Here is a 15,790-nt window from a genome sequence, read left to right on the forward strand (position 1 = left end):
ATTTAGTTTGCAAATGTACTGAACGCATCGCCTACGTCCACTGCCATCAAACCATCACCAGAGTTCAGTTTCAAGTATCATTCTTATTGAAAGGTAAGAATGGCGCTTAAAAAGCTTTTGACAACGTGTGAACGATCTAGATCATCACAATAACAAATCTCAGAAGAGATATCGAGACAAAGTCTCTACATATACTTGAAGTGCAATACTGAAACTTTAGGTAATGCTCAATAAGCAGGAAGACACATTACATACGTCAATCACATCACAATAGGATCAAAACAGGGTGGTTTCCTAGATCAAGATTGTGGCAACAGTGTGTCAGGGAATTCCACTTAAAAAATGAATGAATTTTTGTTCATTTTGAAAATTCTAAGTGGAGCGAGTATAATCCAAAAAGTGCTCTCTTTTAAATTTTGGAAACCCAAAAAAAAGAACAAAAGTTGAGACATTTGAATTATTGAATTTCAAATTCAAAAATAAAAGGTAATCGAAAATGTGATCACTTGGATTGGCAATATGCGAGCTAGGCACTTAACTGTGTCGTCAGGTATGTATCTATTAATTTTTGCCTACATTTTTTAAATTTGTAAAATATTTGTTGCAGGTATGATGATTAATAAAAAAAAATCTAGAATTTTTTCAATTTAGAATAGTCATTGAGTATTTCCTTCTAATTTGTATCATACCACAACTTTTAGAATTCATATTTTAGTCGCACCATTTTTTGCGTTATTTTTAAGTGAGACAATTGTTAAAGTGCTCAAAAAAAAAATCAAAAATCAAAAAATTGAAGATTCATTCCAAAGGTGAGAAAGTAATGTAGAAATCCGGACCATGCAAAGCTTAAATCATGTGGACTTCTTTTAGAAGGATATTCTTTCTAGTCTTATGACATCTTGAAGTATATAAATAAAAAAAAATGAAAATAAAATGACCAAAAAACAAAAAAAAATATGTCTCTGATGACTTTTTGAATTTTGAAAATTGAAAAAGATCTAAATTTTTTGGGAAATTGTGAACAATGTTTGGTCAGTGGTTACATTACATTTATCATCTAAACACGTTGCATAAGTGCGAATTGTTGGGTAAATTTTCTAGCATAAATAATTAACATAAATCATTTTCTTATCAATTTTGTGTTGTTATTGTCTGATTCAGGTCTTTTGTTGTTCCAGATGGAATTTACTATCGTCAACTCGTCGCTCACGTAATTGAAGACAGGATTCTTTTCCATTGGCGATAATAAACTACGCTGACCATATTGGAATCTCTGCTTATACCAAGTACGTGTATTTTCTCTGTTTTAACAAGTAAACAAAAGATTAGTGGATGTCAAAGTTTACCTATTTCAAAATTAAAGCAAAAAAAAAAAAACCATGCACAATCAGTTATTTGGGTTAATCATTGATATTTTTCTTCATAAATCAAGATCAATTGCTCAACAAAATTGTGACGCTTTTGGTTTTTTCTGAAACTGATACATAAAAAAAAGGCTGTTTTTCCTAAAAACTTAGGATCTTAACCAGACAAATGAATGAAAAAAGAAAACAAATTATGCATCCTGCATAGAAATTATTATAGCTGAGTTGTACACATAAGTTCTTACTTTTCATTACTGTATATATCAAAAAATGGAAATGTAGAAGCTTTACCTTGCTCAGGCTATATAGGTACCATAGATTGTTATGGCTATTTGGATTTATTTTCCTCTTCCTTGGATTTGGATTCAGTGGTCGTCTACTGAATTATAGCTCGTTTGATCAAACGTGGTTAGATATTGGATAAAATTGTGGAAAAACTTCAGGTGTTGGAATCGTTCGTCCACCTAAAATCTTGCCCCATTCGTAATTTGAAGTTTGATCTACCATTGAGAACGATGCTAACGTGTGGAAGTTGAAGTATGATGTGTCCTGGTGTACTGTTGGTTGCATTGAGTTACATTCAGGAACATCCTATAGAGATAGCTGTTCAAGGGATAAAAATGTTGTATCCTAATTGAAGCGTAACTGAAATCGTCATTCAACTTCTCTCAGCAGTGCCCCTCAATAACAGACACCTTTTGAGCAGTAAATCATCCTGGCAGAGCCATTACAAATGCATTCTCGATTCATTTTGAAATGACTATGGTTATTTCATAATAAAGATAAAAAAAAATTCAAATTATTGTGTATCTAATTGATAATTGTCGTATCTAACAATGCAAATTGATTTACATGCAGTCAAAGCAGTTATTATAGTTACGTGTTATTGTAGTATGATATCAATGAATACGATACTTCATATCCTTTGAACATTCCTTGGGCTCGTTAGGCTGTCGCTTTTCTTTGGTTAGGTACTCAACTCCTTCAGATTATCGACACTGTTGAATTAATAGTGTGTTCTTCAGTTGAAACAGCTTTACGTATCAGGCTAATAAACAAATTGCAATTAATTGATAGCATAAGTTTAAAAAAAATGTTTTGTATAAAAACGAACACGTATGTATTTTGAGACATATGTTGATATAGGAAGGGAGAAGTTGAGCAGGGTATTCAGATCATTATGATATTTCAACGTTACTTTTCAGTATTCCATTATACTCCGCATATTACTTTTTTATGTGTTGTTTTTTTCCAGGTTCAACTTTCAGCTGGACTTTCCATTCAATCCGGACCAAGACTGCTTCATCAGGTTTTCACTTTTCAGTCAGATGAGTATAACATAGTCTTTCTCTGAACGAATGTTCGCAAGCGATTTCACTTTGTGAATCCTGTTCTATCTTTGAGACGTTTGGTCACTTGTGAGCTACTAGACATGGATGTTTTGGAAAAGTAAAATCTCATAAAGAAAACAGAATTTTCATTAGTCAATTATTTACAGGTAAATCAAATATTGTTATATCTTGAGTAGGTATATTATTATCGATATAATAATATTGAAGAAATCAAACAAGACTATCAGTCTTTGAAAGAAATTAATGCCTAAATGACGAGAAATCTTATCACCTAGGTATAAGTTCTAACAGTATTTTAGATTTGAGTAAGGAAACATGAATTACGATTGTCAGACTATTGTTATTGAATATAGTTGAAAAGAAATGGAAATTCTACAAAATTTCATTAAAATAAAAGGTTTGTATCAAATACGCTAAAAATGTTTCGATTTCTATTAAGCTGGATTATTTACGTTAATTTTTGAGAAAAATTAAATCGACAGACTAGATATAATGATCAAAATTCAAATCAAAACCTATGTCAGGACGGAGACTCAAATTCATGTCAATATGTTGAAAAAATCAAAAAGTTGAATATTCATTAGATAAATAATCAAATCAAAGTCAAAAAAAAATTTCGAGTAATTCACTGAATTAAATTTATAGGGATATGAGTGAAGCAGGAAAATTCACTTTCCAAAATAGCACAGGTTGGATATCAGTTTGATTGAAAAATATTTAAAACTTGCTACAGTAACGAAATAGGTCTTACAGAAGTAAGAAGAAAAATAAATTGAATTAAATTTTTAAAAAAAAAATTTAAAAAAAAATGAAAAAATAAAAATGGATATGTTCGAAATTACCATCATTATGATATTCTCTGCATATCTATCTAAGTCCCACGTTAATTTGTGTGGCAGAACGAAAACTTCCAAACGTATGTGGTCGAGATATAATACCAACTCGTGAACAGTTCGCGCCTTTTTCATTTCATCGCCTTAGGTCATAAAAATCTTGTGGTTTAATTCACGCCTACTCGACATCAAATCGTTTGAAATATGCCGCCAGTGATGGCGGGGTATGTGGAGGTGTTACATAGGTGGGAGTACTTCATTCTATAAATAGAAAGTACATAGTCTCCCTCTTCAAGTTGTAATACTGGCCACCATCGTCATTTTGGAAAAAGTCAACGCCCTATGCCTCGGCTAGGGTTAATGAACTCTTTTCCTGCGAAAACGAATACCAGAATTACCAGCACGTTTCTTGAACATTGCACCATATTGGTAGTTCAAAAAGCGCGCCAAATTCTTATACTAAAAAATATACCTAAATAGGTGCCTCTCTTCAGCATTGTTCTACTCGTAAGGTTTGGTAGGACAATGTTGAAAACGAGGTACTCTGATGTGTTTTATTTTTCGTTTTCGCAATGATTACATTGCAAAAAACGAAAAATAGAAAACACATTTTTAGTGAAATTGGACAAATTTTGAACATTGAGCAGTCGCATTTGTCAATTGCATAGGTCTATTTATAAAAATAATCTAATATCTAGATAGATGCCCCCTTCCAGCATTGTTCTACTCGTAAGAATTGGCAAAACAATATTGAAAGCGAGGTATTCCAATGCGTTTCATTTTTCGTTTTTGTAATGATTTCAGTACAAAAACGAAAAATGGAAAACACAGTTTTAAGAAATAAATAAATTCAGTACTACAACCTATCCTTTTCTTTGCATTGATTCTCAGAATTTAGCAATTCCAGCATGTAGAACTATGCCAAAGTGACGTAATGTCTGACATTAATTTTCTCATTTCAGATAATTATGAGTTGAAAATTCAAAATAATTTTTAGGATCATAGACCAGAAACCAGAAGGAAATGTGGGAAATGGAAAGGGGATATTTCTCGGATTGAAATAAATATTTGAATAAATATTTGGATAAATTGATCGTGTTGAATTTCGTTGCTATTTTTTATAGGTAAATTTTTGTGTATTTATTCAAAAATCAGACAAAAATGACTGAATGCGTAATATTAGCTGAATCAAAAAATAACAAAAATTGAAAAGTGCTGAAATTAATCAGATTACGTTAATTGAATCATTATTTCGAGTTTTTGTAATTTGATAACTCAGTACAGGAGATAACAGAATGAAAATGCGATCTATATAGGAAAGAAAGAATTTGATGAAAAATTTGGAATCTATCAGTGCTGATTTTTAGTATTTAATTGATCAATCATTTTATTGAAAAAGTAGACTGAATTTTACGTTATTAACGAGAATATTTACGAAAAAGGATAAGTAGGTACAAGTTTGAATTTAAAAAAAAATTAGATTATTGAACAAAAATGAGGGAAAAATTACAAAATTGATCAAGTGAAAATTCAACTCATAATGCTCGAAAAATTCAACAGATGGAATTTGCAAGGAGCTTGAGAAGGTTTTTCATTTTGAAAAAATGAACTATTGAAATTGACTGCTTGATTACCATATGATCAAGATCATATGACTTCAATTTTCATAAGGTCCTGAGACATACAATGGTGCAGGAAAATGCTATTATTCAGTATTTCAAAAATTGAATGAAATATGCTATCAATTTGAGCATATTTTTGGATAAATTTTCATTCAAATTAAAAAGTTGAAACTCGTTTTTATTGCTGACACCAGACAGAAGTTGGAAAATTTTTCAGAAAATTTTCGTAACTTATTACGAAATCTAGAAAATAATCAACTCTTAAAAAAGAATTGTTGAAACCTTTCGAAAACAATTAAATAAAAAAAAAGAAATTATTTTCAAATAAAGTCATTGACCCGTAGGTACAATAACAATACAAACGAACAGAGCTTTTAAAGTTCAAGCTCACAAAGTATGACGTTTTTCTAAGACGATTTTTAACATAATGACGTCTACATATCTACGTATTTTGAAATGTCAAAAATAAAGCTAATGGCTATTTAGTAGCCAATTAATTGTATACTTTTCAGTACGTTTTATAACGCGAAAACTAAATGCATAGCCATCAAATTTTGAATACGCGAATAAAAAATAAAAATCAACAAACAACTTACGTTTCAGTTACTTGACAGTAAATAATTTACAATAATATCAACAAAAATGGTACATTTTTTATTAAAAAATTTGATTAAAAAATGAAAAATGCGTTTATGAAAAATGTAGTACCTATCTTGAATTTTATTCAACAAGTTACGTTAAGGTTTTAGATTTTTGATGAAAGAAAAAACTACATAGATCTTCATTGGCTATTTTCAATAATGAAATAAGTTTTGAATTGAAATGAAAATTTAAAAAGACATTTTACCTAGGAAAATTTTAAATGAAAAATTTTTCAATTTCATTATTTTCGCGTCATGATGAACGTTAAATGAAAATAATGGGATTTATGACAAAAACGAAAAGAGAAGAAAATTTCGATAAAATTTCCAATTGGTGCTATGTCAGCATTTTTCCTTTATGGTTGGTTGATAGGTGGATAAGGTGGGGTATTAAATACTGAGCTTTTTGCCCCAGAAAGCATTTTGATGATTTCAAAAGGAAAATCTTTAAGCATCCAATCCAAGCCATAAAACTCAATTGCATTTTTAGGATAGGGTATATAAAAAAAATTTAAAAAAAAATAATAAAATAAATAAATAAATAAATAAATGTATAAATGAATAAATAAAAATTGCTCAGTCACTTTGGACTGTTTGTTCATTTTGAAAATCGAATTTGCAACTTCAAATGTCACAATTCAAGTTTTCAAAGAAAAGCGAAAATGATTTTTCAAGCTCACCACAAAGATGAAGAAAAGTTGAATTCGTCAAACAAGTTGCTAGGTACCTATTATTTATACTCGAGGTTGTCGAATGCGTTTTATACACATGAAGGTGTTGACAATGCCGATCTCTAGGCACTCAACGAAGTGTATTTTGCCACCAGAATTTTATGACATTTGTACCTATTCCTGGCCTCTTATTCTGGTATAAGAAGTTCGTTTACGTGTAGAATTTGTGGTCTTTTCTACAACATATGATGATGCGAGGCACCCCTTTCATTTTAACAGCCTCTTTGATACATGCCGCTAGTCGTTGATTTTATTACCAAGGAGTACGTCTAACTGTAGGGTGACAGGAGGTAGGGGTTTGCGGATGGTATGTAGTAAATTCTAGGTATAGTATACCATTTCATTTTTAGAAACATTGAGAGGTACATACTGGGTTCAACAAACTCACTGTACATGAAAAATATTTCTATCCCTTGAGAGTACCTCTTTGGTAGGTACACTTGTCTATTTGAACCATTGGTACACTTACTAGGATCAATGAAATCGCCATTTTCATGTCCGAGCCTAGTGTACCTTTCGAATTCGCGCCATAATCTTACGCGGGAAAAAATAGAAATATGTACCTCTTTCAAAGAAAGAGGAAAAATCAATTCATCAAAACATATTATAGGCATTATGACGAATTGGTATTTGCTGAGTCAAAAAATAAATGGTTAATTTTAGTTCAGAATTAGTTGAAATTCTCAAAACATATCTCATGTGGTATGTATTTTAAACTGAATTTCTTGCCAATTTTGAGTTGGATTTCTGAAATTTTTGTAATATAACAAATGTTCAAAAAATGTAAGATCTAGGTAAAATGGCATGAGATGACGTACCTACTGTGTCATTCATGTGGTAGAAATTTATTCCTGACTCAACAAAAACCATTCGTTATTGCTCCTTTTTGAATTTCTGCACTCTTTACTATAAATCTTGATTTATACAAAGAGCTCAAAAATTCAATTTTCAACATATTTCCAATCAATTTCCACCAGAAATTGCGGAAGTTGACTGGGTAGTGAGCATAAAAATAATTTAAATAAATTAAAAATCAGATTGGTGTTTTCCCAGACTCAAGAAAGAACCATCTATTTAATACTGAAGTAAAAAACGAAATTCGTGATTTGAGATTCCAATAAATCTCATCAGACTGAATTTTTATTCAATTTCTATCATTTTTTAAATTTCATGTTTCGAAATTTTCAAAAACATGATTGTTCAGTAAAATCACATACAATGACATCTTCATGTCATTTACGAGACAGAAAGTCATTTTGAGTCTAAGAAAAACCATTTCTAATTTTTTGATTGATTTTTTCACTTTCTTTCCTGAATTCGTGAATTTCAAGAAAGAGCATGAAAAAATTCAATTTTCTAACAATTATAGCATAATTTATACAATAGGTGATATGATGTTGAGTTGATTTTTTGTCAAACTGCAGATAAAAGCCATCTGTACCATGCCTCTAAAATTGGCTTCAATTCGTATGTGGAGGTACATACTATTAATTTGAGCAATATTTAAATTTTATTGGTTTTTTGAGTTTTGGCTCAAAAAATACAGTGGTACAGACGAATCTATTTTTGCAATATGAACAAAAAATCGTCAATAATCATAATTTTGAATTTTAGGGCTCTTTCTCGGAATTCTATGATTCATGGAAAGAGTCAAAAAATTCGTTTTTCATCATACTTGATCATTTTTCAACATCAAACGTATGAAATGACCAATTATGATTTACATAATGTAATATTTACAATAATTACATATAAGCATAAAATGTGCAAAAACGGTACCCATTCTAGTTTTCTGAATTTTTGCCTTCTTTTTTGTAAATTCAAATTTCATGTAAAAAAGTTCAAAAAATTCAAAAATTCATTTTTTATTGTAATTCTAATATTCACAATCACAACAATACTAGGCACTTGTGGCTGTACTATTTTCGAAATGCAAGAAAAGAAAGAAGAAAAATCAATATCAAACAGAACAGAAAAAAAAGAAAAAATTTTGAGTGCTAAAAAATAATCTAAAAAAAAATTTTAATTTAGCATTAAAGAAAAATTTTGATTTGAACAGTGCTCATGATCGGAGCTTTTTAGGTTCAAAAGTGATCAAGAATCAAAAATTTTCGTCTTGAACCATGCTTTTTATCCAGCTTTTCGAGTTCAAGAATTGTAGAAAATCAAAAAAAATCAAAAAATCAAAAAAAAATTAAATTTTAGATTTAGGGTCAGTTTTTTATTGCATTTAAAAATTTTTTGAATCGGAAAAATGCAATGGTAAAAGTGACATATTTTTATTACAAGAAATCAGCAATTGTCATATTTTTCAAATTTTTGCTGTTTTTCTTGGATGTAAAGAAATCAAAAACGTAATTTTTAATCATGATCCTAAGTGCATACATTTGATGTACAAATTTGAAAAAATGCAAGACACCTAGGTATCCAAAAAATTAAATTTTTGGGATGAAAAAACTAATCAGAAAGATTTCGTTTTGCATAAAAAATTGAAACTTCTGCTCTGAACAATGCTCATGATCGGAGCTTTTTGGGTTCAGAAAATGATAGAAAATCCAAAACCAAAAAAAATTAAAGTGCTTCAAAAGACCAAAATAAATTTACTTGGCTTACAAAGGCAAAATTTTGGATCTGAACATTGCTCGTAATTAAAGCTTTTTGGGTTCAGAATAAAAAATTTCAAATTTTGGAAAATTTTCAAAATTAAAAAATTTTTTTTTTTTTAAAAGTTCGTTAGTCAATTTTTTGAATTTTATGGAAAATTCAAAAAACAGGCCTCATGTCCAGGGCGCCAATAATGATATAGTGAGATTCGGAATAATCAAGAATAGAGAGGGAGGATAATTCTCCCTCCCTAGGTGGTGAGATTTTGCCTAATTCCCACCAGAGGAGAATTATTGATTTTTTCCTAGATAGCTCAGAAGGTAGAAAGATCATTCTAAATCCACTACACACATAGTATGTTGTGAAGGAATATTATTGAATACTCTGTACAACAAATTAGATGATTTATTAAAACGTATTTAAGCAACAAAGTACATATACACAATACAGGGTTGCCTAAGTTACGTTTCAAGGCAGAATAATACATATTCTAAAATAGGTACCTTCAATGCAGCTAAATTATAGACATCGTAACATTATACTTAATTGATAATATTACGATAAGCAATTCAGATACATGTTCAATACAAGATGTAGCGATGTAGCTATGCATTACTCTATTATTTACAAATTAGGTAGGTACTTAAACCTCCAGTTACGTACATACCCATCTTCACTGATTAATTGATGAAGTTAATTAATCTAGTTGTTTGGGTTGAGGGAATTTCACCACTCACCATCGACACTGTTCACATTCTCCATTCTTTCGGGGCTCTACTAATACTAAGAGCAACATGGAATCCTTAACTAAAAGAAGTTTACATGTAAAACGTTGGACAACTGAGGTATGACCGGTAACATCCTCAGTGCCAATTATGTTATCTAATAAGCAACCATCGGATTGCATTATTATTAAAAACAAATTATTTTATACACCAGCGAGGGTGAGTTAACTACAGTTAAGACTAGGCATGGAAGTCACGGGACTCCCATCTACCTGAAATTACATTCACGCGACAAGGAACCAGCTAACGCGTATTGCCGAGACCAAGTGAGGATTTGCCGCCAAAATAGCTCATTATATAGGCATAAATCTTCTTCTTCTACATCACGTGGTACTTTTGGCGCGATAACTATGTACACGTATAGGTCGTAAATCATACTCATAGCCCTATCTATGGCCATAAATGTCATAAAGAGTGCGAGCCGCGAACCTACCTCACATGGGGGGGAAGGGGTGCAGCCGCATACCTGGTAACGTAAAGATGATCATTGTACATTCCACAATCCCTGGCCGTTGACTCAAACTCTCTCCTAACCTAACTATAAGAAGGATACAGTCAACAACCCAGCAGCAGGTACGCAATGCACATACGAAACGTATTTCTATTTATAAATACACACGTTGCCGAATATTTCCAATATAGGGAGGAGATCTTATAAGCACTACCTACGGCAGTGGGGCCAAACTGCCCTATGTCAATGTTTTGTTTTTTTCTTGTTAAAATTGAAAAACTGGAATAAAATTTCACATTTTTTGGAAAAATTTGGCTAAGAACTTGAACATAAATTTCGACACCCCCCCCCCATCTAGACACCCTAAAAAATAGAAGTACTGACAATTGAAAAAATTTCATAAAAAGTGTCCAACTTTGTACTTTTTTCAGTTTTTACTTTTTTTTCAGAGAAACCCCCAATTTGGGGATTTCTGTGCTATAACGAAAAACGAAACGAAATAACGAAATAACGGAAAAACAAAATGATGTAATAACGTTAAACGAAAAACATAACGTAACGGAATTATCTGTGCAACGAAATAACGGAAAAATAACGTAACGAAAATTTCATTGAATCTGAAACGAAACAATATAACGTAACGAAAAAAAAATTTCGTTATGACAACACTGGTTTTGAGTGCGTAGTCTTCCCTTACTGTCTATAGCCATAGCCATAGCTAGCCTGTAGCTAGCCATAGCTGTGATCTTTGGTTGTGTTTGGTCTGTGACTTTGTGGTTTGTTGTGGTTTGTATGGGGGTATGCTGATAGGCCGGCCATGTTTGTTTCTCGAAACAAAGTTTACGGGTGGAAACGTCGGGGGGAAATGTGAATTTAGAAAATCAACATTTCCCCCCCGACGTCTTCACCCGAAAACTTCGTTTCGAGAAACAAACATGGCCGGCCTATCAGCATACCCACTACCCAGTTTGTATACATACACATGTTTGACATGTTAAAATTAGTTAAAATGGAAGCAGAAAATAGTTCTAGAAATGTATCCGATTCCGATGAAGAACTTACACGGTAAAACATTTGAATTCAATGTATTGTGAAGATAGTCGATAATTTTATTACATTCGTGTGACGTGTATTTCTAACTTTTAGATTGGCTGTTGAGAAAATCCTAGAAGAGACGAAAATGGCAGCGATGAGAGCAGATCGTGTTGGCACTTTCGGTTGGCAACCTTCGCAGAAATCTGTCAATAAGAAATTCTTGCAACATACGTTATTATTTAATGCTCTTCATAACAAAAGGAAAGATATGGCCAAATTACGTAAATCAACACCTTCGAGCAGTTCTAAATCAAGTTAAATGAGAAGTAAGAACGCAGACATTTGAAGCTATTTGACCCGAACGATTTCAGGAAGTCAATTGTTCCCTGTTGGAAAATCTTTGACGATGACGATGAATTGCACCGTAGCTTGTATTCAATTTTCTGATTTTTCCATCTGCGGTCTGTGCGAGCTGCGAGGCGACATTTGATTATTTTAGATTGAAGTAACGAATTATATAAGGTGTTGTCTTTGATTTGAACGTTGGTTAATAACTCATTATGATGATTTTATTACCTATTCAATTAGAATGTTTAGTTACTTATATACGTGCATTTCAAAGGCCGAGTTGTTCCGGCGACGGCTAATTACAGCAACCAACGGATGGGCTCTTGGATGAACTCTGTAGTTCCTTGAATTAATTCATTTGAAGGGGCTACAGAGTTCACCGACGAGCTAATTCCTGCGTTCAGCAGCGGTGGCAGCCGCTACATCCAGGAAAAAATATACCCTCCAAGTTTACATAGTTTTAATCTCGCAATATTTCCATTTCTAGTGCTTACCTAAGCTTAAAATTACTCAAGTAGATATTCATTTTATCTGTTATTTTTCATTTTGGATTTACGCTGCATTTCAAAGACCGAGTTGTTCCGGAGAACGCTAATTACAGCAACCAACGGATGGGTTCGTGGATGAACTCTCTAGCTCCTTGTATGAATTTATTTGAAGGGGCTAGAGAGTTCATCGGCGAGCTAATTCCTGCGTTCAGCAGCGGTGGCAGCCGCTACATCCAGAAAAAATATACCCTATAAATTTACATAAATAGTTTTAATTTAAATTTTTGGCAAATATTTCAATATTTAAGGAGCTAGAAATATTGTTTGTAGCTCCTAATGTTTCTAGCTCCTTAAATGCCGAAATATTGCAATTTCCATTTGTAGTGCTTACCTAAGCTTAAAATTACTGAAGTAGATATTAATTTTATCTGCCGGCCATGCTTTCAAGAACTCGAATGTATCAGCTGTTGGATTGGAATCGCACTTTATGCCAATTTGTGGGATGAAATCTTTACTTCCCTCCAATTCGTGGATATTCCATTTGGATAACGCGTTGAAACTACAGTTTGAGCGCGTTATCCAAATGGAATATCCACGAGCTGGAAGGAAGTAAACATTTCATCTTAAATTTGGTCAAATTCAAACTATTGGCGATCGGTTGAGGATTGAAACCACCGACTGTTGGAACTATGCATAAAAACCTCTGGAGCAACATTGAGTATGCGCATTGCATAATTGATAAATTTAGATAGTTAGATCATGATTTACTTTACACCTTCTTCCGATCAGGAGCTACTCATTGGCATTATTCTGTTTTCAGTTTGTTGATTTTTATTTTAAGATTGTGTGTATGTTGGTTGGCAAATCTTTAATTTTCAAATGACGTAACATAAAATCTATTGAGATGAAATTATCGATAATGATACGTTTACCTATGTAAAATGTGATATTCGAGTTAACTTTGCTGAGATGTGTAGTTTGTATTTACACTTTTTGGAAAAAAATCCCTGAGTAACTGACTGATTCGCGCATATGTATTATTCAACTGTTCAGAGTGTCCATCTAGTATGTCTATGTACATGAGTTATAAAATGAAATTACCAAGATAAGATCTGTCCTCATTGGAGCCGTGGAGCGTGATCTATTATTTTGGACTGGAGTACCTATTTAAATCTGTTATTATTATATCAAATGTTCCTTATTGTAATCGTTTATATAGTAATATTTTTCATTTTTTAAATATAATATACATATTGAAATTGAAAATGAAACTGTTCTCTGTTCTGCCTTATGCGGAGGGAAAGGAAAAGGGTTGTGCTTGAAGTACTTAGCTTAGGTAGCGTAGGATTTTGATTATGATTACGTTGCATAAATTAAATTTCTGCATTCTGTTTAGTTAGTCAGTCAAAGCTTAGCTGGGTACTTGCACTTCAGCTTATAAGTCTTACTACAACTACAAGCGAAGCGATAGACATTTTGCCAAAGAGATTTGCATTTTATTTGCACAATTTGTAAAATTGAATGGTTTTTCTCCTTGGAAAATGACAAATGACTATGAGAATGAGATGGAAATGGATGGAATCAAATTCATCTTTTTCATGATCAATTATGATGAGCATAGCTATTGGAAATTGAAATAATTGAATTAAATTAAATTATAAAATTATATAGAATGAATAGAATGATTAAAAGTTTTAAATTTTTCATTTTTTGCAAAAGATTTTGAATTTTTTTGATCCAAATAGCACGAATTTAAGGTAATTACCTCAGTTTACACAGTAAATGATGTAAATTATCATGGTATTTACATTTTTTTCAAGTTGAAGAATGGCACCCATTTTTTATCATCGGACCCCTCACCCCTTTCCATCCATCAGAGGCAAACTTGAACTTTTTCTACACTTTTTCCATCGGCGTTGTCTTGAAAGATGAAAACTTGAAAACTTTGAAAGTTTCAATAAGTTCTAATTAGCATAGAGTGATTTATAATGAAAATATCATCTCAGGGATCCTAGTCATTATAATTTTTCAACAATTTCAATCTGTGCGAATCTGCGAAAGATTCAATAAGTACATAGTCTATAGTCTGATGTAAGTATCTACTTTGTATTCGCCTACTCACGAAATTAGCGTTTATCGAAATCGATCATTTATTCAACAATTATCTGTGTAATTCCTTCATCGTAAGTTCTTACCTAGTTTTCAGGTCAAAATGTTCATCTTCCGAATATCTCGCAGAAGTTTCCAAACGTCAAGTATATGGCTAGCTACTGATAAGGCTTTACTCTCGAAACTGCGTAAAAGTACAGGATACACTTTTGCTAACTGTAAAAAAGCTTTGGAAGTATCAAACAACGATTTGGCCAAAGTAAGATCGGATAACGTAAAGTAGAGTATTTCATTATTCTTAATTAATTTGCCACAATTCTTTTCAGGCCGAACAATGGTTGAAAGAACAAGCATTGGCTCTTGGTTGGGCCAAAGCGGCCAAAGTCGCTGGTAGATCGACATCGCAAGGATTAATCGCCATAACAACCGATCCTAAGACAGCTTCTGTAGTCGAAATTAACTGCGAAACAGATTTCGTAGCGAAAAACGCTACTTTTCGAGAAGTCGTCATTAAAGCGTCGAATGCTTGTTTTAATGTCGCTAAAAGTCAAACTAATTTCATCGACTCGGTTGCCAAGGTAATTTTTATACTTCTCAAAACGATCTCGTTTTAACTCGAGTATAATTTTACTGATTCGTTGTTAGATGAATTTGGAGACGGCGCAACTAAGCCAATTGCATAGCCCCGATGGTAAACCATTATCAGACGAGATTGCTCTTCTTGTCTCACAAGTTGGTGAAAATGTTTCCCTCAGAAGAGCCATGTGTTTGAACGTAGCCGATGATTTATTCGTTGCTGGTTGTACTCATCCATCTCTCGACGTACAAGGATCGACGTTGACTGGAAAATACGGCTCGTTATTACTTTACAAAAAGAATTCCAATGAAACTGAAGCCGACCACATTGCAAAACAGTTATGTGTGCACGTTATAGGTATGTGCAAAAGTTACAGGCATGCGAGTATTTTATATTCCAAGTATTTAATTCATTGTTGATTGTTTCTAGGAATGAAACCATCTAAAATAGGCGATATTGAAAAAGATCTTCCTAAAGAAAACAAAGACGAAGAAACTGTCATGATTCATCAGGAGTTCATTATGGAACCTGAAACACCAGTGTTTGAAATTTTAACCAGTTCAGGGCTCTCTTTGGTAGAATTTTTCAGATTCGAATGCGGAGAAGAAATTAAACCTATCGATAGTAGCGAAAATAATAAAGAAGAGGCCGAGAAAATGTACGCTGAGGCTGCTAAATAAGAATTTTTATGTTTAAGTTCACCGCATATGATATTTATGTAGTTGGTTAATGATATTAAATGATTTATTTTTTAAATCGTGATAATTGTTTATTTATTTGTCAATTTACCATCGTGTGATTTTCCCCCTACTCTCAGAAGACCAAGTAACTTCAATTTCATGTTGCATCA

At 32.3% G+C, this 15,790-nt stretch overlaps 1 protein-coding gene across 2 annotated transcripts; it reads left to right on the top strand.

Moving 5' to 3' along the window:
- Nucleotides 1-14,116: 14,116 nt before the first annotated feature.
- mEFTs (elongation factor Ts, mitochondrial) lies at nucleotides 14,117-15,705 on the top strand. Of its 2 annotated transcripts, none has more exons than XM_065357073.1 (5): nucleotides 14,117-14,345; nucleotides 14,461-14,622; nucleotides 14,690-14,941; nucleotides 15,009-15,297; nucleotides 15,370-15,705. In XM_065357073.1, the coding sequence occupies exons 2-5, from the start codon at nucleotides 14,467-14,469 to the stop codon at nucleotides 15,618-15,620; spliced, it is 948 nt and encodes a 315-aa protein (XP_065213145.1). In that variant the 5' UTR covers nucleotides 14,117-14,345; nucleotides 14,461-14,466; the 3' UTR covers nucleotides 15,621-15,705. The 2 variants fall into 2 exon arrangements, with proteins under 2 accessions (XP_065213145.1, XP_065213144.1); XM_065357072.1 differs by having other exon boundaries at nucleotides 14,118-14,345; nucleotides 14,454-14,622.
- The last annotated feature ends 85 nt before the right edge of the window (nucleotides 15,706-15,790 follow it).

This window comes from Planococcus citri, chromosome 3 (assembly GCF_950023065.1).
Source record: "Planococcus citri chromosome 3, ihPlaCitr1.1, whole genome shotgun sequence".
Lineage (NCBI taxonomy): Eukaryota > Metazoa > Arthropoda > Insecta > Hemiptera > Pseudococcidae > Planococcus > Planococcus citri.